The sequence below is a fragment of the Neopsephotus bourkii genome, unplaced genomic scaffold (genome assembly GCF_033783945.1).
Source record: "Neopsephotus bourkii isolate Nb327-2 ecotype Australia unplaced genomic scaffold, CSIRO-AGI_Nbou_v1 NB_1632, whole genome shotgun sequence".
Taxonomy (NCBI): Eukaryota; Metazoa; Chordata; class Aves; order Psittaciformes; family Psittacidae; genus Neopsephotus; species Neopsephotus bourkii.
This window is the reverse complement of record NW_026902107.1, coordinates 857995-883326: the sequence shown is the minus strand read 5'-3', so window position 1 is coordinate 883326 and position 25332 is coordinate 857995. Positions and strand designations below refer to the sequence as shown.

At 45.0% G+C, this 25332-nt stretch overlaps 1 protein-coding gene across 5 annotated transcripts in view; it reads right to left on the bottom strand.

Moving 5' to 3' along the window:
• The window catches only part of RLF (RLF zinc finger), a 31110-nt gene extending 7690 nt beyond the window's left edge, over positions 1-23420 (bottom strand). The window contains exons 1-7 of one of the 5 annotated variants that reach the window (XM_061373650.1): positions 23203-23420; positions 18042-18196; positions 12853-12934; positions 7095-7227; positions 4195-4397; positions 2160-2296; positions 518-659 (exon numbers count right to left, since the gene is read on the bottom strand). In XM_061373650.1, coding sequence (XP_061229634.1) covers positions 518-659; positions 2160-2296; positions 4195-4397; positions 7095-7227; positions 12853-12934; positions 18042-18196; positions 23203-23415 — 1065 coding nt within the window. In that variant the 5' untranslated portion in view covers positions 23416-23420. Of the gene's footprint in view, positions 1-517; positions 660-2159; positions 2297-4194; positions 4398-7094; positions 7228-12852; positions 12935-17283; positions 17454-18041; positions 18197-23202 lie in introns of those variants that run through there. The other 4 variants (XM_061373653.1, XM_061373655.1, XM_061373654.1 and 1 more) reach the window with 4 other exon arrangements.
• Positions 23421-25332: the final 1912 nt, after the last annotated feature.

Sequence of the window (25332 nt, the reverse complement as noted above, 5' to 3'; positions counted from 1 at the left end):
TACAGAAAGCTTTAGTCTAGCCAATTCCAAGACTCAGAGCAGCAATCAAGGGAAGACAGAAACCTCCTATGAAGCAAATACCAGATTAACCGTAGCCATCCCTTCTGCTCTACTATGAAGAGCACGCTGCACCCTCCTCCTGTATAGATGCATCAATTAAAGTCTTTCCATTACTCCTCAAACAGAGATTATAAGTTTATAAAAACTGCTGTCAAGCATCTCGTGAACCTTTCTGCAGCTTCCTGAAGATGGACATCAGAACAGGGAGGTAGAAGTCCAGATGTGTCAGGCTGACCCAAACCTAAAAGGGCAGGCATTTTTCAGAGGTTTTTGTTAGTAACTTATGAAGCACTTAATCGGAAAGTGTGAATAAAGAAATAAGCTGTGTTTCAGATCAGTTCAAAGTATGACTAATGAAATAAGCTGTATTTCAGATTAGTTCAGAAGAATTATCAAAACAGTAAATTCATGTAAACAGTTCTGGGCATGTCCAAAAACTGGACTGCAGCTTGCTTACTTCAGATTGGATGACTCTTATCAAGAAGAATAAATGCTGTAGAGTCTTGGCAATGATGCCAAACTGACGACATCTTTCCAAAAAGGAATCTAAAGAGGGATCTATTCTTCTCTGCAGTTTGCTCCAGAAAAGCGTCAGTTCCCTGCAAAGAGTTGAAAGCAGAACATAAAAACACTGTGGATATACACAATTTGGCCAGTCTGCATCCTCCAGTGCAGAGCTGACCGCAGCAATGGGTTAGTAAAAGACAACACACACTTCAATCAGGTCCCACTGTCTGAGAGATGCTGCACAAACTGTTACTATACATTACTTCTAAACAAGTATCAGATCAAAACACCACATATATCCTGTTATTTAATCAGAGAATGATAGACTGGTTTGGGTTGAAAGGACTTTAAAGCTCTTCCAGTTCCAACCCTGGGCTATGGGCAGGGACACCTTCCACTGGAGCAGGCTGCTCCGAGCTCTGTCCAACCTGGCCTTGAACACTGCCAGGGATGGGGCAGCCACAGCTTCTCCAGGCACCCTGTGCCAGCGCCTCAGCACCCTCACAAAGGTATCTACTTAGACTTCAAAGTAAAATCAAACCTACACCAGCAGATCAGTCTGGAGAGAAGTTATCTGAAGTTGTGCTTGGTTACAGTTCATACTTAATGTCACTTGTGCTAATGCTAAGGATCACATTCTTTTATAGACTGAATTGCCTGACTCCCTAAGGCCACCCACTAGCTGGGACCACTAACAACAGTGTAGATTTGACTTCAGCACAAGTGACAAAAACCTGCTAATGTCTTTAAGTAGGAACATACTTGTGTCACTAGACTCTGCCAACATTTACATCTTTAAGCCTTCACTGCTTATCACTTAGGCTAGCCAAGTTTAAAGCTGTGGAATTACCTACTCATGTTACAGCTGCACCATGGTTTGCAGAGTCAACCTCAGGCAGGCCCCATCATGGTCCAGACTGGGATGCCTCATCTAGGCAGATCTGCAGCTCTAATTGATTGCTCCTGACTCACTAGTCAGAAGAAACTGTAGGTTATACAGTTACAGGACCTAAAAGTTTTATTCAAATTCTAACCACTTTTAGTTCAGACTTCATCCTGCAAGCAAAAACCCAGCCATGGTTGTCACAAAGAGATCTTAACAATAAATGCTGGGGGGGAGGCTGCTTCTGCTACTTCCTACTACTACATTCCTACTATTTCCTACTAGTACATTCCTACTACTTCTACCACTGCTAACAACATGAAAAAAAAGGCAAAAATACTCTCATGGGTCTAAGTATTTAAGAGGGAAGAACTGAGTAACAAGATCCTTTGTGGAACCACAAAGCTTAGGGGGTTAACATCAACCCAGCCAGCACTACTTACAGAGGTACTACTCTGTTGAAGCATTACTGTCAGTGCCAACAGTTTCCTTTTTAAACATTATTTTGTCTAACTGCTCCACTACTGTAGCAAGATAAGTCCCTATTTATTCTGTCACAAGTTACCTAGAAAGTACTTCAGTCTGATGTACTTCTAAAGTTAAAGATAGATCCACTTTCTCTACATAGCTTTCTAATGTATTAGCTCAATTCTCTTGCATTGAGGCCAGAGAGGAACAGTTAGGAGTAGCAGTAGCACTTAGTACTTACCAAGAGCAATACACATTTGCTGTTTGAAGCTGATGAGTAAGGTATGTTGTACACAGAACAAAAGCAGTATTTTCTTGCCCTTCAGATTCCAGATTGCAGATGATGTCCAGGACTTCTTTGCAATCCACTTTTGCAATCTTCAAGAAAACAAAAGAAAAGGTACTTTATTCTCAGCATGTTTCCAACACAAATGCGTGGTTACCACGTCAAAGGAAATGGTCTCACAAATGTGTAAGCAAACACTACATCTCCTTTAATACCCAGAGCTCACACCACACCTTTCAGCTACAGCATGGCATGAGTTCATCTATGTTAGTTCTGATCCCTTCTCAGTTTTCTTTGGGACCATCTTCCATTTTGGGTAGCTTAGCAAAATACTTCCATGCAGACAACAGTCTATCTAAAACTCCCCATTCCTTTTCCACATGTGCAGCCATCCCTGTTTTCCTTTGAAAATCAAAACTCAGGTCCAAAAAGGTCAAGAGATGTGAAGGAAAAGAACAACCCCAGTCTCTTGTCCACTTTGCCCTTAAGTGCTGCTTCTGAGCAATCACACTCCAAAGCACGATGTTAAAAACAGAAGTGTTTAGAGGAGACACAAATCCCATGGAAGTTCTGGAAAGCCCACTTAAAGGTAGGTGCTTATCAAGTGCTTTTACTATTAAGACAACACTATTTTTCATACATGTTTTCCACCGGATCTATTCCACTTCACAGAATAGCAGGTACTCAAGCAACATCTACTTTAATCAGTTGTTGCTACTATAAGCAATTCAAGAGAGAAACCTCAAGAACTGATCTAAGTGACAGTGCTTTGCTACTGAAGGGGACAGACATCACTGCTCCTTGCATGTCAGAGATAATAAGCACTTGCAATATCTGCACATCATGTGCCACATCCGACAGGATGAGGAAGATGGAAAACCAAGCCCATACCAATGGCCACATGAACGAATGTCGAAGGTGTTCATCAGTGCACAGGAGGGAACAGGCTGCTGGAGGGAGCTTAGAGGAGGGGCTTGGTCCTTGTTTGTATTGGGTTTTCTTTCTTTATTAAAAAAAACCAAAAAACAACTCCACCAAAGCCTTTTCTCCCCTAGGTCAGAATGATGGGGAGGTCAGTAACTGATGCAGTACCAGGATTTCAATCAGAGAACTCAGCTTCCCAGTCAGATTTTGCTTACAAAGGAAACTGAAGCTTTAAGTTTTCAAACACATCTAACATGAGCCAGCTTCCATGTGTGCTTGCAGCCCAGAAAGCAACCGCATGCTGGGCTGCATCAAAAGGAGTGTGACCAGCAGGTTGAAGGGGGTGATCCTGCCCCTCTACTCTGGCCTCATGAGACCTCACCTGGAGCATTGTGTGCAGTTCTGGTGTCCTCAACATAAAAAGGACATGGAGCTGTTGGAACAAGTCCAGAGGAGGCCACGAGGATGATCGGGGGCTGGAGCACCTCCTGTATGGAGCCAGGCTGAGAACATTGGGGCTGTTCAGCCTGGAGAAGAGAAGCTGCATGGAGACCTCATAGCAGCTTCCAGTATCTGAAGGGGGCTACAAGGATGCTGGGGATGGACTCTTCATCAGGGACTGTAGTGATAGGACAAGGGGTAATGGGTTCAAACTGAAACAGGGGAAGTTCTTCCCTGTGAGGGTGATGAGGCACTGGAATGGGTTGCCCAAGGAAGTTGTGAATGCTCCATCCCTGGCAGTGTTCAAGGCCAGGTTGGACAGAGTCCTAGGTGACATGGTCTAGTTGAAGGTGTTCCTGCACATAGCAGTGGGGCTGGAACTAGATATCTTAAGGTCCTTTCCAACTCAAACCATTCCATGATTCTATGATTCTATGAATGTTAGCATGAAAGACACCAGCAGTTAATACAAATGTTCTTCCCTACTGTAGCCCGCAAGAAATCATTTCTTTTTTGGAACTCTGCTGCAACGGTTTCACTCTTCAGCTTCAGTTCTTACTATTATAGAAAGAAATTATAAAAAGCTTGATAAATATACATGAAAAAGGGACTGTGGATTACTAACCTCCTTAATGGAGTCTTCATTAGGCAGCATAGAACACACACATGTGATGTAGGCTTGGCGAAAAGATGAGACATTTGCAATTTCTGAGGACTCTGCACACAGTTTTGACAAGTATCTAGCTTGTGGGATGCAGTTTGACTTCATCAGATGTTTTATTCGCATCTGCAGAAAGGAAGGCCCTTCTTGTGTAATCAATTTATTGGCTAGGAAAAGAAAAAAGCCTTTGAGAATACACCAATGTACAGCTCACATTTCACTGAAATCACATTTTACTTTACGACAAACTTGTCTCACTCTGGTCAGTTTGCTTAGGATATTTGAGGTGTGATCAAAAGTGACAGCAATCAATGGAATATTCTCTCCTGAACAAATTCACACCGACTGGGTAGGGAGAGAACACTGCGCCATAGAAAACAGACACCTCTCCAAAGGACAGCATCCATTAGCACAGTAAGTAATATGCCACAGCAGTGGCTAAAGTGGCACTCATCAGACCACACAGGACTTGGAATGAGATACCAGCAGGTTAGCTGAGATTCAAAATCTTCATATTCCAAAGCACCAGAACTGTTTCAAACACAGTATTCCATGCTTTTCAACTGGAGGTTTTCCCACCCACGTTATTAAAACCCACATAATGCCAAAATGCACAAAATGAAGCTGAGGGTGACACTGTTATCGTTGTGGCACTTTGGAAGAACTGTCTTTAAGACCTGCTTATGCTCTAGATCAACCAAATACTCCCAAGTCATTATGAGACTCAAACTAGTTAAACAGGAACAATGCAACTTGTGGTTATTTTTGTAACTAGTTAGCAAAATTTATTTAACCTGATTAAAACCTCATGGATTGAAGTTTGCTCTTCCCAGGTACCCGTAGAACCGTAGAGCATCTCAAGTTGGAAGGGACCCATAAGGATCACTGAACCCAACTCCCTGCTCCTCACAGGACTACCTAAAACTAAACCATATACTGACAGCATTGTCCAGGCACTCCTTTATCTCTGCCAGGCTTATTGCCATGACTACTTCCATGGGGAGCCTGTTGCAAGGACTGACCACCCCCTCAGTGAAGAACCTTTCCCTAATGTCCTGACACAGCTTCATTTCATTTCCTCATGTCCTACCAGAGAGAGGAGATCAGCACCTCCCTATCCATTATTTACTGTAACTCTTTGAGCCCAATTCATGAGCCAATTGCTCACCCAAAGTATAATGGACTTGTCTAGCCAGATGCTGGACATTTTATCCACAGGGATACTGTGAGGGACAACATCAAAAGCTTTGCTACAGAACATGTACTTTGCCTTAGCTGACAAAACAGTATGCCTCAAGAGAGCTATGACACCATTTCAACCTACAGAAAGGCTTGATACTCATCTCCAGAGCTGTACATACTTTGAAAGCACCTGGAGAATTAGAGTCAACACATTCTTACACTGCATACAACAATGCATATCGACAAGAAACAAACTGTGTGATGACCTGTAGAAAGAAGTATGGAAATGTCTGAGATGTTCTGACAAACCACATTAGAACTGGTAGCCAACCAGCTACCTGCAAAGCCTGTCACTTACTCTGAGTTAGTCAAAAAGGAAAGTTTGCTTTAGGGTAACAACTCAGTGGAAGACCCATTGCATAAAAACATTTTCACTATGTATGTTACTGGGTGAGATGGACAGCTAAGAAATCAGTGGTACAGAATTTCTGAGAGAGGACTGTAACAAATCTCATGCTTTCTGCACTTAAATTCTTGTCCAAATAAAAGAACATCATCTTCTAACAGACACTACACCAGTTAGCAGAAGGTTTTCAAGGTGCACCTAAACAGAAAACCCATTTCAGAGGCCAAGTACATACTACACGGTCATAGTGAGACTCATTGGTATTCTGCAGAAGTGTGCTTAATGGGCCATTCGATTCTGTTTTCTAAATATAGATTTAAGGTTCAAGTCTATGGTGCTAGATTCCACTTTTGAGAGGAAAAGCTCTGAGCAGTAAACTCTTGACACAGCTGACACTTCACATTAAAGTAACCTCAACAGAGAAGGTAAAAAAAGCTGGGAATAAGCTCCCCAGTTGCTAGGAAACAAGCCTCCTCTCTTCAAATTTACATCTGTACCTGCCACTGTGCTTCAAATTTATCAAGGAAAACAGCGCTTCCATCTCCATCCTGTTTGATGCAAGAGAATGCTGTCACAACAGGGTGGCCCAAAAAACCCCATTAACGAAGAACTCGAAGAAGGCTTGCTTACTCAACACATCTATCCAGGTGAGGCACATTACTCATGGTCATGTCTGTACATGTGGTTTGTTACTGTTAACTGAGGGACTGAAATACCTGCAAGTGCTTAACGGTACCACTAACAGATATGAAAGCTCCTTTCCTTCCTCACCCCTCAACATTTGCTGATTCAAGACCTATTTCCATAGTCTAAACACACTGAGCTTCCAAGCCCAGAGCTCAATAAAACCTCCACACTCAGGCTGCCCCTCTGCATGTGTTTGTCATACCTCCAAAAGGTGTGGGGAGGCACAGTTCCTCCCTGTGAAGCCTTCAAGAACACATTTAAAAGCAAAGTTCTGAAGAACAAACCACCTCAGGGAGCAAAATTTCCCTATTTTTATGATGGAAAGATTTTTCTTTAAAAAAATGGAGCTTCGAAATATTCAAATTGCTGTCTAGTAGAGCCCAAGCTAAGATGATTTAGCAAGGCCACATTATTCACAGTGACACTGAGCTGCTTTCATCACAACTACCTTTTAGCAACACAATACTACTACTGCACAATGCAATTTAAAATACAGCTCTCTTTTGACTTCAGATCACTGGCTCCCCACCACAACTGCACCAAGTAATTCCTTAATACCCACACATCATCTCTGGAATCACCTTCTTACCTTCCTCAGCTTCTACTGGTTGCTGGGATAGAATTTTGAGAAGAACTGGATGTTTCCATATTCCTTCCCTTGTGACATCCACCAGTATTTGGAGGTTGTTATTCCCAAATTCCAGCAAAGCATCATGTGAATCCTACAAAATGTGACAACAAAAAAGTCATTAAAAGGCTCTGCTAAAAATTAAACTGATGTGATTTTACATTATCTGTTCAGAACTTCCCAAAGTACTGGAAGTACTGGAATGACTTGAATCAAAAAGCCTCCCCTGCAGTTGTAATTCTGCAATGCACAACACTCCCAACCCAGCCCAAACTCGATCATGAATAATTTCCTTTATTAAGATGGAAACATCCTTCTCCTGAATACAGATTCCCTCACAAAATAAACCATGCCCAGTGGTCACTCCAACGTTCAGAGGTTCCCAGTCCTGCAAGTTCTGATGCTGTGAAGGCTGATGCAGAGACCCTCCACCCTCAACAGGCCTCCAGCTGAAGTTCATCCACCAACCCTGTGCCCACAGCAAAACACCCACCAGAGATTAGGGCCCCAACACTTTTAATTCTGGAAATCAGAGGAGTGAAGGATGAGACACTTCACATGGAGAGAACTTGAGAGCCTAATGCAGAAAAATAGGCAACTGCAGAGGATTCCAGCACTTCATGTGTCCATCAGGAAAACCCATGCAGGGTGACCTGCACTGAAGAACTGAAGCTCACTGAATGCAGTTTAACTACAGTCAGTAAAACTGTTCCTCACAGGAGCCACAACACATCTCACATTTAAGAACTGATTTGATACATGACATGTCCCCTGGTTCCAGTGAGCTGTGGGTTCAGTGGGCAGTACTTTTAACACTGTTATTAACCTCAGGCTGGCTTTCAATAGCCTCTGTTCTATCCTCTCTATACACCAGACAACTCCATGTTCTCAATGGTCAGAATTAAATGGGGCTATGCTATAACCACTGGGAATAGCAGAGTAACCAGAGTCCTGCAGCATGGGCTGTCAAAGGACAGCAATAAACTGCATTTCCCATTGCAACACACAATCAAGCTCTCAAGTTACCTTCGGGAACCAAGTGAATCTGCTATGAAAATACCCAAGGCTTTCCCATTAACCATTCAGAGTAAAAGGCATCTTTTTATTTAACAATTAGATGTCCTTTAATAAATTTGATATTCACATTCAATATCAAAGGCTAACTTCAGACCAACTTCAATGTTTTGATATACCCATTTCCTTTCTGATACTGCAGCAAACTGCACTTCATGGGTCTCTGGAGAAGAGAGCTTGGATTTAACTCTTGGGCAAAGCACCTACCCACTAAGGATTGAAGCTTTATCCCCAGCGAAAGATTCACCAGGAGGAAATCACATTCCTTCAGTGAATGTTTCTTTTACTTGGTCCATAGCTGTTGTAAGTCAGAGTCTCACAAGTTTCTGAAGGGACTCCTCTCGAATGACTCTGAAACCATACTAGCAGACATGCTACTTAGTAAATCCCAAACTAAAGTCAAGTGTCCAGTGGCAAGTTTATGTGGATCTGTTCATCCCTTGGATAGTCCACCCATCTCTGCAACATGAAACTAAGTGTATGAGGCTCTTCAGGCAGTCTGTGCATCCGGATGACTTTGGGTCAATTCCTGCACTAAATCAAGAGCACAGGAGAGTTTAGAAGAGAGTCATTCCCAGTAGATACTAAGAGAAGATTCCAACAATCAAAAGGGAACCAGGGGAGGACGCACATACCCCTACAAAGCTCACTACAGCACCCACCTTCCTGACTGCTCATCTAGCCCACAGTGAATTGTGGCATTTTCGAGGATAAGCAACACTGGGTGGTGTTCTGCTACACAGGATATGTACCTGTATCTTGCATACATGTAGGATATTTTGTAGGATACATGTAGGATATCTTGTCACAGGCAGCACAGGGAAGTCAAGGAAAAGTAATGCACATTTTGTATGTTCCCATGTAAGCTGATAAAATAGCACAAAACGTATTCTTGATTCCAGAAGCTGGTGTTGCTGTACTCCATTGCTGGGCTGATCTTCCTATGCTAGTCATAACATTAAAGACCTCTGAACAGACTTGATTTCAGCTATAACCAACCTTTAATGCAATAGGCAAGATGGGAAAGGAGGAAGGAAACAAAACAAGTTATCAGTTGTGATTGTTAGAACCCTATCTGACCGTCTGACACCTTCAGGTGCTCATCAGACTTCATGTCTCCCAAGGCTTGGTGCCTGGGGGCCAAACTAAAAGGACAGGAGCATCTGTTTGGTCTTCTGCACTTTGCTGAGGAAAAAACGACTGAAAGCAAAAGCAAGCTCAAGAGAAATGTGAGAACAGCTCAGTAAGACAGGGTATCAAATAACAGAGGCCACGGTACTCAGGAGCTTTGCCTCAGGTTTTACTGTTAAGGTCTGCACTTTGCCCTTCCTGGACCCTATGACTAGTGTCAGAGTTGGAGAAGAGAAGGGGCACAAAGCAGCACAACAGATGAGATGCTAGGACATGTTACCAGACAGAAGCCAAGGGTCTTGATGGAGATCATGGCCATCACCCCAAGACCCATAATAACTCTGAAAGGTCACAGCCACTGGGAGAAGGTCCCAAGTGACTGGAAGAAACCACCAGTCCGTTTGCAAGACCAAGGGGAGGAGAGCCTGAGGAACTATAGGTCCAGCCAGCATAACCTGTGCTCAGACAGACTATGGGGCAAATTCTCCTGGAAAGCACATCCAGGCACCTGAAGAACAAAAATGTGACTTGGGGCCAAGTGCAAGTTATGTTTTAGCAACCTATTTTCTGTGGTAACAGGCTACAGATGACATTAGAGTCATCAGGCCCAGCAAAGCTTCCGACAGGCTCCCATAGTAGCTTTAAACCCAAATTGTTAGGGTACGGGAAAGTGCACAACAATGCAGATGGAAAAACCACTCAAGCACCAGGCTCAGGCTTGTGACCAACTGGCAGCTGCCTCCAGTGGTCAACACTGAGCTGAAACTTCTAACACCTTCATGATTAGTCTGAATAAAAGGACACAGCATGTTCTCTGCCAGCTCACAGCTTGTACAGCACTTGGAGAGCACCTGACACCGACCAGGCTGCAGAACATCACTGATGGGGACGTACTGAAGTTCCAACACCAAATGCTGCATCTGGCACAACCCCAGGTGTCAGCACAGGCTGGTGACAAGCTGGCTGCAGGTTCCAGCGTGGCACAGGCAGCCTTTTGGGTCTGTAATTAAAGCGTAGGTCAGCAGTGAGCCCTCATGTAAACAGGCAAACTGTGCTGAACACTTTCAAGCGCAGCATAACCAGGAGGTTGGCAAAGGGTTTATTCCTCTTCAGGATTCCTGAGACTCCACTGGAGTAAAACACTAAACTTGTGGCTGTCCTCTACGACTCATTTGCCACAGCAGAGCAAGTCCAGCCAATGTCACAGAGGACCTATAAATTTTAGAGCTGCCTTATCTTCACTATACTCTCCAGTAGACAGCTGGAGCTGGACTCTTTCTGTCCAGAGTCAACAAGTCACATAAAGGGAAAGCCTGTGAAGTGTGTGTGGGAAGCATATCACTGTTCAAGTAGCCTCACTTTGAAAGGACTATGTGAACTCAGTGCTATCTCCGTTCTTACAGACACTCAAAACTTGGTGGGGAAGGGCCCTAAGCAACCTGATTCAGCACAGCCCTTACTCTGAATGAAGAGGTGGATCAGGAAACTGGAGCTCGCTTCCAACTTCAGCTCCCTTGTGACTCTTCCACAACAGACACCTTCAGAGCACCGCATATTCAATGCATTTACTGGACATACTGAAAGCACGCTCAGTGGGAGCTGGTGCTTCTGTCCTACACTAGTTCTTCTCTGGCTGCAAGAACAAAACCAAACCAACATCAGAAGAGAGGGAAAACGCACACATCAGGAGCTCTTGCCAAACTCAACTGTACTGCAGGATTCCACCTGCTAAGGAGCACTACAGTTAAAAGCCTCACAACTGAATGCAACAATGGAGCAGTTTTGATACCTTCATTTCAATTTCCTTCACAGAAACCAGGACTGTAAGTGTAAATACAGCCCCAATGTTGATTTTGTTTGTAGCTAACCCCTGTAACTGTGGTCCAACTCAGCTCCTGGCAGACTTGCTAAGTGAAAATCAATAATTAAAGACTAAGCTACTTCTAAAACTGATTATAAAAGCTAACAAGTGAGCTACTCGTGAGACCACATCAAAATCAGTTGTTATCAGTAGAAGAGTTGGTGCTAATTACAGATGCAAAGAGAGCAAAGTATGATGCTTAAAATCATACCCAATTGCTTGATTTTTTGCTTGGAGTCTGAAGCATCACTCACAAAGGGTTGTTACAGCTGCACCCTAAAGATGTGAGTGACTTTGTATGTTAACCAGAGCTCAAACTGCTCCTAACCAACAGCACTGAGACCAATACATGAGCTACAACACACAAAGTTTTCAAGCAACCCTTACAGTCCCACAGCTGCTCCTCCTCTCAAGTATTTCCTTCCTGTGCAAGCTGGATCAGGAAACCAAATTTAGCAGAAAGAGCCTCAGGGGAGGAGTGGGGTTGTTTCTTCTTCTTTTGTTTTTAACATTTGAAGCACAATCAATTCCCCACTTCACATGCAGCTAAATGCCAGTAGGATCAGGCAGGTGAACTGCAGACCTAATTCAAGTCTGCTGCTGCCAAAAGATGCTCGTTATAGCCTCAGGCCAACTTTAGTAATCCCAGTGAAAACCAACAAACTGATCTAAACTTGTAGCTATGAAGTATATAACCACGAGGCAGAGTTTTGTAAGTGGCATTCAGGATCATACAGGAAGTCTGTGTGCATCGTTTTATCCTCAGACTTGGGTGCTATCAGCAGCTATACAGGGTCAGAAAAGTTTTCATTTCATACTCATCCTCAATACACAGAACTTGTCTGAAGGAAGCATTCACACTCTGTCAGGTTCAAAGGGAACCCTGTTCCATAACCCATCTTCAATTCCCATGACAATACATTTCTACTCCCACTAAAGCCATTTCTGAATGCACCGGTTTATCTTCCTCAACTGGCCAGATTACATCCATCCCCAGAGTACCTCTCCAGAGCTCCAACCCCAGATTGGGTTTACATGCATCAAGAGCCCTGCTGTTGTTTGACTGTTGTTGTTGGGGATTGTTGCCCCAGTCCTTTCACTTGTATTTTACAGCATCTGCTCATCTATATTCACATGCTTTCACTGCTGCCATTGTACAAAGTCTGCATTTGGATTCCTGCCACACTATCTCACATGTTGTTTTCATTTCACACAGGCTACACTGGTCTTGCTTAGAGACAACAAAACTGGACTCATAAAAATCACAGAATCATTCAGATTGGAAAAGATCATCAAGCCTAACTGTTAACCCAGCTGGGGTTAACACCCAGCACTGCCAAGTCCACCACTAAACCATGACCCTAAGCACCACATCCTAGTACAAACACAGCAAGACTCATCTAACTCAGTCTTCTCACACAAACCATCACAAAGACCAAGATTTGCTACAACTGCCATTGACTATGTAGTTATAAAATACAGCCTAAAGCTGCCAATACTGTTGTTGCAGTTGGCTTTTTGCTGCTCAGAAATTCTTGCTGCCTGGAAAACATCAATCCAGGACAGGTGGAATTCAGTGGAAGGAGAGGAGAGGAGGAACATAACAGCAGCTTTATTTATTAGGCTGTAAAAGAGACAATCCAGAACACTTACCTGTATGGACTGATGGAATCCCAACCACACCTCATGTGGCAATTCGCTTTCAGGAATTGAAAGCAGTAGCTCAAAACAACTCCTGGAAGAGTAAAAGGCAAGTAAGCAAGCTGTTCTTGAGCACATTCTGAACATCTGTGGCACGTGTTACTTAGCATTCAGGTAAGAAATGACAGTAACATTAAAACATGCTTGCCTGCACAAATCAAAGGCAAGAAATAGTCCCAGAATCAGGCAGGAGTCATATGGAAAGAGTGCTTCCTCTTACTGTGTACAACCTCGCTGGGATGAGATTACAGCTACTCTTATAATCCAAGGTATCTTAGAACAGAATCATAGAATAGTTAAGGTTGGAAAGGACCTTAAGCTCACCCAGTTCCAGCCCCCCTGCCATGGGCAGGGACACCTCACACTAAACCAGGTCACCCACGGCTCTGTCCAACCTGGCCTTGAACACTGCAGGGATGGAGCATTCACAACCTCTCTGGGCAACCCATTCCAGTGCCTCACCACCCTTACAGTAAAGAACTTCTTACTTAGATCCCATCTAAACTTCCCCTGTTTCAGTTTGAACCCATCACCCCTTGTCCTGTCACTACAGTCACTAATGAAGAGTCCCTCCCCAGCATCCCTATAGGTCCCCTTCAGATACTGGAAGCTGCTCTGAGGTCTCCACACAGCTTCTCTTCTCCAGGCTGAACAGCCCCAGCTGCTCTGTTCAATGTTGCTCAGGAACACTGCAGTACAGAATTGCTGCTCCTTCCTCTCACAAAAGAATCCCAACATTCACCTTGAATAAACCTCATTTGAGCCCTCTTGGTCTCTGCCTGGAGTTAGAATGGAAGTCAGCTTTACCTAGCAAAGTGTCAGTGCTGAAACAGGTAAGAAAATAAAGCTAAAGAACAGCTTGACAGAAGACACATAGATTAGAACAGAATGGGACCTAGAGAACATCTTCCCAACAGTAACCTAGAAGCAGCAGCTGTACCAACAGGTGCATCAGCACAGAAATGGACCAGCAGAATAGATTCCTAGAAGCACCTTATAAATCTTTCATAAAGGGGTGGGAGCATTCAAATATCTATGGTGCGAAGAGCAATGCTCACCAGGCACAAATAGACCCCATCCACACCGAGAACACATATCAAAGGTGTTCAAATCTAAATCAGCGCTAGATCAGATTATGAAATTCCAAGTGCTTTAATTCAGGGAGCTGCTGTATTTGAGGAGCTCAGTTATCTATACAACACAGTGGAGACATCATTCCCATCATCAGACACTGGAATCTCAATCATTACTGTGTTCATGAACAAGAGGGCAACAGGACTGTCAGATATCCCAGCTGTCATAGGCCTCAGGATTATACAGGAATCAGGACCTACTTCTCCCTTGTACCCAAGCTTGGCAATACAAGTTATTCACCAGCCCAGATGTCCAGACTCAGGTGGCTGCTATCAGACTATCAAACACCTTCATCAATTCTCACAGTAACTGAACTCTATTTTAACATAAGCAAAACCCCTACAAACAAACCCAAAGAGGGACCTGCTACGTGTCCAGTTTCATGGACATCATACAGAGAATATCTGCAACAAATAAAACATTTGCAAACTTCAGGGTCAATGTGCTTGTGGAGAGTCTTTGATGCACAGCTCATTTTCAGACAACAAGTGAACCAATCCTATCTACTTCCAAGCTCAATTCCTGGAAATACTTTTTCTGGAATATTACTTTTTCGTGGATATATTGGTTAAATAAAATATCAGGTTTCAAACAAAATGGCAAAGCAAGGTTTTACAAATCATTTTTCTATACTTAACCCTTCAGGTGCTACTCAGTGAAAGAAAATAGCTGAAATTAGATTTTTAAAGCATTGTGGTCTCACTGCTGGTAACATGAATGCGGCATCACAGCACACACAGAAAGAAGAGCACTCACAGAAGCTCAAGAGAAAGATGAGCTTCAAGGGCTTCCTGAGCTCCCTGAGGATAGCCAGCTCACCACATCTCAGGGACAGACACATTTAAGATGGTTGAATTGTTGTTTTTTCTAGAGAGGCATTACCTTTGGTATAGTAATACTCGGGGAGGCAAGGGGCGGTGTGAGAGGAAGGTGTTGTGGAAACAAGAAGTCCAAGTTCTACTTGACCAAGGCAGGTATGTGGTGGGCTGATGTCAACCTCATGAAGTTTAACCATGCCAAGTGCAGGGTCCTACACCTGGGTCAGATCAATCCCAGGCACAGCTACAGGTTGGGCAGAGGAGAGATTCAGAGCAGCCCTGCGGAGAGGGACTTGGGGCTGATGGTTGATGAGAAAATGAACATGAGCCGGCTTCAGTGTGCACTTGCAGCCCAGAAAGCAACCGTATCCTGGGCTGCATCAAAAGCAGTGTGACCAGCAGGTCATGGAGGTGATCCTGTCCCTTTACTCTGGCCTCATGAGACCTCACCTGGAGCATTGTGTGCAGTTCTGGTGTCCTCAACATAAAAAGGACATGGAGCTGTTGGAGCACATCCAGAGGAGGCCACGAGGATGCTCAGGGGCTGGAGCACCTCCTGTATGGAGCCAGGCTGAGAACGCTGGGGCTGTTCAGCCTGGAGAAGAGAAGCTGCGTGGAGACCTCAGAGCAGCTTCCAGTATCTGAAGGGGGCTACAGGGATGCTGGGGATGGACTCTTCATTAGGGACTGTAGTGATAGGACAAGGGGTAACGGGTTCAAACTGAAACAGGGGAAGTTTAGACGGGATCTAAGGAAGAAGTTCTTTACTGTAAGGGTGGTGAGGCACTGGAATGGGTTGCCCAGGGAAGGTGTGAATGCTCCATCCCTGGCGGTGTTCAAGAACCAGGTTGGACAGAGCCGTGGGTGACCTGGTTTAGTGTGAGGTGTCCCTGCCCATGGCAGAGGGTTGAAACCACATGATCTTAAGGTCCTTTCCAACCCAAACTATTCTGTGATTCTATGTCCCTTCATGGCCATGGCTAAGGAGAACATCCCTGTTCCACCACAATCACCTGCCAAATCTGTAAACTACAAGAGGCAGCACTCCAAGGCTTCCTTTTACTTCCTAAGGTTAGCGAGAGAGTGGTCCAGCAAGGTCTCACACTGTACCTGCATCATGTTTCTTACGGGTGGCACAGCCTCTACGTCAGGTCACATTTACTGTGAACACACAACTGGTCAGGTGGCAAGGAAAACCACAGCAATGCTGTGTTTTGCTATTAGTGGCTCACCCTGCTGAGAAGTTCTTTCCCCCTTCTCTGGGAGGGATGTTGGAAGGGAAGTAGCAAGTAGAGCCCTTTTGCTTTACAACAGGAAGCTTGTTTGTTTCATTTCTCATTGGGCTTCAAGTCTGATAGCATGCATGACAAAACCCAACCACAAAATTGCAGTTACAAGGCAACAGGACACTTTCCTGTCCCTACCCAAATAGCCTTCCTCCCTCATGGAACTTAACCTTTAAATCCCTCGTCTAACTCCTCTCTCCCTTCCTTGGAGACCCTTATGCAAAATAAAACCATGGGAGAGTTGACTTCAGTTATGCCGTTTACCTCACCCTATCTGCAACCTCGCATTGTCTTTATCATTCTTTAGATTCCTCTCAAATATAATCATAACAAGAACAGGGGAGATTCCAGCAAGTCAGCCTTGCTCTGTCCTCCAGCACAAAGTTATCTGAACACACAAGGAACAGCAAACAAACTCCCCTCGCTGAAAGACAGAAGAAGCCAGATTAGCAGAAGACTCAGATTTTTCTCAACAAGAGAAAAGCAATTTTGACAAAGAATTGAGGTTCCTGCCTCAAATTATCCAACAGTGGCAAAACGCACAGCAGGGATGGATGACCCGCATACAAAGACAGTGAAAGACAAGCTTTGAAGTGACATGAGTAGGAAACAGGCAGAATACACAAGCTACTAAGTGATAATATGATGAAGATAAGAATCCTTTATCCATAAAGGGACCGTCTGCAAAAGCAATTCAGATATTTTGTATTATGTAGCAGGTAAATGATTTAGCAGCTTAAGTCTTCAGTTTCCCTATTGAGAAGACAAGACAGACTTTCCCTGACTTCATGTGGTTCTCCTTCTTTATAGAGAATTACATAGAAAAATAAAAATCACTCCTAGTTCACATATTTCTCATAACTCAAAAAAACCCAACCATGTAAAAAATTCAAGGCATCAAACAGAGATATCTGGTTCTGAGCTTTGACTGAAAATTAGAACATCACCAAAACCCCCACATCTGACCAAGGAGTTCATTGCAAAATCCTTCTCCAAAAGAACACTTGATTTCAGCCCACAAAGTGAGTAAACTCCTGACAACAAAGAGAAAACAGTCCCCTGAAAAACTGTCCTAGAATTACTTCATGGTGACCTTTATACTCAGGGCTTTAGATCTTCATCCTCCCCTTCGAATAAAACCTTACCAGCAAGGAATGACCTGCACATCAAGTTATCTTTGCAGGTCAAGGATAGCAACTGATTCTCCTCCAATGGGTGTGAAAGGCCTCAGGCTACTCTTTTCAATCACAAATAGCTGCTTCCCACTTCCAACAGACTTGGAGGCACCACAAGTTATTGCAACTTAGCTGAAGGTCTGTAGAATAGTTGTCTCTTTTGTTTCAACAATTGCTGTGCTTTAAGTCATGCCTACTGGCACTTGTCAAAAAGCTCAGGCTGAACTACTGTGTTCCACCTTGCTATCCTGCAGCAACAGCCCACATGCACAACTTGCTTGCCATAAATACAAACCAGCTCATCCTTTTCAGAAAGGAACATGTTGAGAGGACACTGACAGCAGCAACCACACAGCAAGTGATCCAGGTTTATCAATCCATGCATGGAGGTCTAGTATAAAGGCTTCTGTTCCATGAGGACCACACTAAGATTTTTCTACAGGAAATTATTCTTGTTTTCAGAATTTCAGTATCTGCCTGATTATCCTGACACAGCAGAACAGAGCCTTACCACTCGTTTACATCCATTAGCAATGCTCAAGTACATTTCTGTGGTATGATAAAAAACCTCAGTTCTTAAGACATTCAATCATAATCAAAGATAATAAATCAAACACAGTTGTCAAATGAAGCATCACATTAGTTCAATGACTTGTTCTTACATTTATAAAGTACATATTCTCATTTATTTCTTTCTTAATAAGGTAATGTCCCAACTTAAAACTTACAGCACCAGCCTGCCAAGTACCAGAAGAACATCTTCACATTCGGTAGTCAAGTAAGGTCGTGCATTAGCGAAGCTTTGGATGGAGATTCGATATACTTCCAGAAAAGGTAAAACGTGTTCGGATGCACCCCGACTGCCAGCATACTGCAGCAGTGTCTGAAAGAAAAGGAGACAGCATTAGAAGTTCTCAGCACCCACTTTCACCTAAACCCCAAATACCAATATGCAATATCAAGCACATGCAGTGGAAGAATTCCTGGAAATGAGCAACTTTTACTCTGAAGGAGAAATAAAATTGTAGCTTTTCTCCTGAGCAGAAGTTCTCCCTTTTATTAAAAAAATAAAAATTGCATTTATTTTATTATTTTGGACAAAGTTATCAGAATTTCTATTGAGGAACAAGCTGGATGCAGTTGGCACAATGTGAACTGTTTAGTTTAAAAATCAGGGGGGAGCTTTGCACTCCGGTTCAACTGCTATGGAGACAGGAGCACACGTGTAACACTGGAATCTTTATTTATAGTGAGAATGTAGACAAATATGCAAGAGGTTCCAAGATGAAGAACAAATCATCCAGTCGTGGTATTTTAAAGATGATGCTGTTACAAGGGGATACAGAACCCACATCAGACCTTTTTATGTAGCCAGTTTTCACATGTGGAATTATCCTACATTTTGCTACTTGCCCACAGCAATCCTACACTATCCAGAGGCAGCAATGAAGAAGCAATGGAAAACAGACAGTTTAAAGGGAAACAAAAGTCGTTTCAAAGATCAGCACAGGGATGGCAGTAGTTATCTCCCAACCTTTTTAAAACTTCACTATGCCACCATGGTGCTTTCCTACAGTTGTAAAGGAATATTGAGAGCAAGCAGGGCACTGAGCTAAGGACACCTCAGCTCTACTGCCAGCTTGCTTCATAAGGAACATCTTCATGCATGTCCTCCTGAAACTCTACAGCAATACGCCTGTGTCCTTACCAGTTAGAATCCCTCTCTCTTGCTGCACCCTCCCTAAGCCAAACAAGGTACGAGCTGCAAAGAAAACACAAACCAATGAAGATGATGATTGTGCTTTGTGCAACCCTTAGGGCCAAGATCATACGGAAAAGAAGTTCAGAGTGCTCCATCCTATCATTTAATACAAGCCAAAATGTCCCAAGAGGATGACCAGGTCATATCAGGCTTCAGATTACTTCAAGTTGGGACACTGTCAAAGGATTTGACACCTATAAACACACACATAGGATCATATCAGATTATAACTGGAAGGAAGACACTACTGATGATCCTACAATGAGCTTCCTAAAACCAACTGTGGTCATAATAGTCAGAAGCCTCTAAGATGAAGCTTAACTTTGAACACAGCAAGAAATAATGTGGCCAACTTCACACTATTTTGTGGGCTATTTGGAATCATGCCAGTGATCTAACTGTACAACACTAGCCCTGGGGTAGAAATCACATGCAGATATCATTGGACTGACACAACCATGTGTGATGTTTAAGAGAAAAAACACACTCTATAAAAAAGACCATTGAAGCATCAGTAAAAAAATCAAGCCCAATTCATAGATTATTCTCCTAGAACTCAGTAACACAACACTCAGTTATGAACTCTCCAGAAGACCACACAACATTAATAGTTACAGACATAAAGAAAGGGAAGATTGAAAGCGTACAAGCATCTTCCTTAAACAAAGCACTCAGATCATTAGCAGAAGCAATGCCCAGTTAACTAACCCAGCCTAAGTGCTTCTCTAACAGCTTAATGAAGGATTTAACCATACAACTCAAATTACATAGGGCATGAGAAGCATTAAATTGCATTCAAAGGCTGTCAAGCTGTAGTCCCTAGAGAGACCCGATTGATGACTATCATGTTTAGTAAACCCAGCAGTAAGGCTCTTGTAGCAACTACACAAACAAATCAAACACTCAAAACTCTGCACTTCTCTAAAAATATATCCATTAAAACCTATCTATTTAAAAAGCCAAATTTAGCATTAAATGATTTTGATAGACCCTGAGATCATCAATTACCTGGTCTGTATAAACCCATAAAACATGGCAGAATGTTCCCTAAGATTAAACAAACTTACTAGGAAACACTGCACCGTTGCTTGAGTGCATTCCCAGCAGAGACCAACAGTCTTGCAGCTAATATTAGCAATTCATTGAGTAGCCATTGATAAACCTTCCCCCAGAGACAAGCACTGCTGGTTTCAGTGTATAAGACAGGTTCAAGAGAAGAACAGCTTGAACTTCCAAGATACATGGGTTTGAACATTCTTGTGCTATTAGTATTAGTGTACTAATAAATAAGCAAAATGCAGTAACTGTATTACAGAGGCTCTTAAAGGCCCCTTTGCTATTTCACAAGGATTACAACTTCAGTAGTCCACTAGAGACTTTTCCTGGCAGTCTATAAAAGTAAAATTAGATCATTTTGAACTTGTCAGAAACGCATAACCCACGTGCTGAAAGAACAGTCAAGTAACACTTCTATAACCTATTACTGCCTTACAGCCTAATTACCTGAAGAGAGTATTCCAGCATTTTCAGTCTGGTTAACACACAGCCACTTAAACTTTACCCTGTCCTCTTGCCTTTGACCACAATCACACATCTAAATCGTGAGTGGGGTCAGAAGCAATGAGGTCACACACATCCACCTACCATGGCATCTACAGAGGAGCCCAGGTCCTCCATGCTGCCTAGGTCCTCATGTCCTGCAATGCTGGGATACCTGCTTAGCTGCATTTCTTCTGAAGCATCAATTTCTTGCTGAGAACCTAATTAAACAAGTCCAAGCTGCCTGACCTGTTATTACAGCTTTTAAGGAAAAAACCTCAAAAACACAAATAAGAAACCAACCAACCCAACAACAACTTCCACTTCTTAAAAACACCACATTGCAACTGACAGTCCTCAGCTGTGTCACCTTTAATCCCTGCAGAAAGCCAACACATGCTGGGTATTGGCAGATGTGATGCTTTGATGTCCTGCATCATCTGCTTCACTGGTAACTTTCTCCGTAGCACAAGCTCACACACAGTGTTCACATGGAGCTCCCCAACAAACAGGTTTTTCCTAAGGTGAATATGCAAAGCATTCATGCTTGTAAAGTATAAAATTGCAGAGCCAAGCCACTAGTTAGGATTCATGAGTTTCATGACACCAGTGTTACTCTCCTGCTCAAAAAAGAGGGATCTTCAAGGCAATCATGCCATTCAGCATCACTCCCAGGAAGAGCTACTGGAAAGCTGCACATGGGTTTACATGTAGGAAACCAGAGCATCTGGAGAGCTCAAAGCATAGGAAAGCTACTGATTCGGTTGTGTCCTGGCAACTTTAGGAACTTCCATGGCAAACAAAACACCTTTTAGGACCTTACCACAGACACAGGATGATGGCGCATCCATGGTGATGACACTCATCACAGCTACTTCCCCAGACTGGATTTAAGGCCAGTTAAGTTCAGCTTCTCTCTAGGCATGTTCTCCTGTAGCTTAATAAGCTTGTGACAAGACACCAGTGGTACCCTCTAAGTCATTAATACAGAATTAAGTCGAGCTCCTTCAATTTCATAGGGGCAGACCTTAAGTTATTTTTAAGTCCTCTCTCTCAAACTCAGTGCAAGAGTCACAAACATCTCCAGACAGAAGGAGAAACCAAGATGTCAAAGTACACCTTAAACACAGTGGTTTGACTGCACAATAACATCACAAATTCAAGCTTGAAGTTTCTGCATCACAGAGGAACCTCTTCACATTTCCCACTGTATCTCTTGGTGTCATGACAGTCATGACAATCAGAAATGTCCCGAACTGATGGCAACCCGGGATAGATGGTTTTCATTTTTATGTGGATTATCACAGAGCTCTAAAACAAGACCACCATTAATGCCAGCACAAAGGCCTGGAGAGGTGCATGCTTTCAGAGCAACAGCCGTTGGTGGGGTTTTTTGCTTGGTTTTTTTTAGGTAACAGAACTGTCTTCCATCAAGTACCTCTACAGCTTCCTCTGTACCAAACCAGGCCAGTGACTGGATGTCTGCATACGCCGACCACCTTGAGAACCAATCCTAAGTGTTAATTGAATATCTGCTGTGATACAATGAATGCCACTGGAAACTGTTTCAGCAAGAGAGGAAGTCACCCAGGTTATCCTGGGCCGTGTGTCACTGCAGGAGCACAGACCTGAACAGTTGGCTTCCCTTGGGCCATACCCAGCAATAGGCAACCGCAACATCCCGCAGTTTGAGAAACAACAGTTCTGAAACCCAACAAATAGACTCCTGTTGTTGTTGTGGTAAGGGATGAGCTACCCACCCTCCCAGCATGGGATGGCAAAGTACACCAGCTGGGGATGTAAAACCCAGGACCCTGAAGGGGAATGTCACTTATCTGTAACACACCAGGAGGATTCTTTTGGTCTCATCTGGTACACAGCTTTGCCAACCTCCACTCAAACACAAGGGCTGTATCAGATGAAGCTGGTTAAATTAGCTTATAAACCAGATTTTATTTTGCATTTTAGAAAGCACAATCTCTCCAGCATCAAGAGGGACAGCTCTCCGACCCAGCAACACTTACACAGCCTTAGAGCTCACGGTAAACGATGGTGTGGTGGAAGCAAGCACTAATGAACCACTGAAAGAATTTATCTAAGTTCTCTCCATCACTGCGAATTTAAACATTCAGCTCTTCTTCTGGAAGCGAATGGCTCAATTCGGACATTGCTGATCCTCGGCCTGAGCTGCATTAAGCAAGTATTGAGACAAGATCACCAGCCTACAACAGCTCATTCAGTGCCTTCCCACCAGCGCAGGCCCCCACCGGCCAGCACGGATCCCAGTCAAGACCAAGCACACGGTTCTGATCCCCAGGCACGTAAGCAAACAAGAAGCAACGCGAAGGTCTAGGAGCGGAGCCAAAACCGCACCGAGCGCGGTGCGGCCGCCACCAGCTCCCCCTGCCCGAGGCCCTGCAGGAGCCCAGAGACTTCCCCGGTGCAAGGGCCCCAGCACCGGAGCGCCCGCGGCGGTGCCCCCAGACCGGAATTCCCCTTCCGCCGGGCGGGGGGAAGGCCCGCCCCGGCCCCGAGCCCCGCCGTCCGGCCCCGGCCCGCAGCGCGGCCCAGCCCAGCCCTGCGCGTACCTGGCAGAAGCCGCGGCAGTAATTGCGGGACGAGGGCTCCGACACCTCCTGCTCACGGAGCTCGGCCTGCAACTGCCAGAGGCGGGCCCGCAGCGCCGCCACCACCCGCGGCATCTCGGGCCGCGGAGCCGCCTCAGCCTCGGCGTCCGCCATCTGCACCCGGCCCCACTGCGCGTAGGCAGCGATCACGTGACTCGCAGCCGCTGACCTCATCGTCCCGGGACGGCGTCACGTGACACGGTGGGGGAGCGCACGTGACGCCTCCTGGCGCGCGCGTCCGCACTGACGCCACCAGCAGGGGCAGCGGGAGGGGCCGGGCCAGCGGCGTCACGTGACGCAGGGGGCGGCCACCGCTCCCCCCATACAGCCGGTGAAGGGAGCACGGGTCCGGTACCGGCAGCGCCCGGAGCCTCCGGGGGGACCCGGGTTCAGCACCGGCCGCGGTTCGGCCTCACCGGGGGGAACCGTGAACCCGTGCGTGGCAAGGGCGGAGCAGTGACTCTGAAGGTGCCCTCAACCGCGATTTGGTGCCGGGAACGGAGCGAGCGGGACAAACCCTTGTGGAAGGGCCTTTGTCCGTCCCTGCGCTCCCCCTCCGGTATCGGTCCTGCTCCCCTGCTGCAGTGAGCCAGGGGCAGGGCGCTGCAGGCAGACTGGAGCTGAGCAACGATCCCGTCTGCAGAGGCTGCCCAGGGCAGGGCTGGGGTTACCGGCCCTGCAAGTGTTCACACCCCGTGGAGACGAGGCCTCAGCGCCATGGGTTAGAGGTGGCCTTGGCAGTGCTGGGGTAAGGGTTGTGACCTTAAACGTCTTTTCCAACGTAATTCTATGGTTCTGTGATTTCTCCTCCAGCAACGGGACAGAGTGGGCAGGCAGAGGGAAACGTGGAGACTTGAGTACACCTGGAGGCAAACAGCAGACATTGCACAGAGAGCGGTGGAGGATTTGTGTTTGACAGAGATAATGCATTTTATATGCGGTTATACGCCTTCATACACGTTATATGAGTTTAAATGCATACAGAGAATCATAGAACGGCTAGGGTTAGAAAGGACTTCAAGATCACCTAGTTCCAACCCTCCTGTCATGGGCAGGGACACCTCGCACTAAACCTGTATATATGGATACATAAAATATATGTTTATACTGACATGTGTATATGGGAGCCACTGAGGTAGTTGGAAGAGAAACCTTCCCCTTTACCCTGGAGAAACATTAAAGGCTCTTAGGGCCAGGGCATTGTCCTTAACCCGTGTTCTGTCCCATGGCGGGTACTTGGGATTGAACAACTCCTTGCCACTGGCTGCTTACAAGCCCTTTTCATAGTACATATACATATACATATATATGTATACATAGAAATGGGTGTGATGTTTCCCCTCTGCCAGCCACAGCTTTTCAAACATGATGGAGAGTGGCCTGGCAAGGACATGAGCCAATGCAGCTTTGTGTCCTGCACCTCAGGTGTGGGAGCAGGGCCTGGGTATCTGCACTGAGCCGTGCTCCAGGACTCCAGAGGCTGTTTGGAGGCTTAGGTTGGTTGAAGTGGTCCATCTTTTCCTATGAAAACCCCGGAATGTGAGGTGTAACCACCCCTCACCAGGGTACCAGTTATGGCTATAGGGAAAAGGGGATGTTGCTCCTTTGAAGACGGGTTTTCTTGGTTGTTCCCTTCACCAGCCATAAACATCCTACGCACTGGGTGCTCTGGCTGCCTTTATCCCAGGTGGTGGTGGTCCCCTTTCCCCATGGAATGCGGGAGGGTGGTGGGGCCTGGTGTACCTGAGGCACAGCTGTTCCTTAGGGAGCTCATTCAGCTCTTGGCCTCTGCTGGTCCTTCAGTCTTTTGATGGCTTGGAGCTCTCTGAGCTTTTTGGTTTTGGTTTTCCCATTTAGAACCACTCAGGGTTTTTCTTCTGCAGCAAGAGCTCCTGCATGGGTTGGGGTTCAGCAGCGCACCCATCAGCAGGTATCCTTACATGAAAGCATTTTATTTCAGGTTAGCAGGTCTGCATTGGGTGTTTAGGGAGGGCACAGGGGCTGATGGGCGCACTTTGGGAGCTGGGCTGGGTGGACAGTACCCAGATGGAGTTTTAGGTGGCAAAGCAAGGGTGGATTGCCATGGTGGTG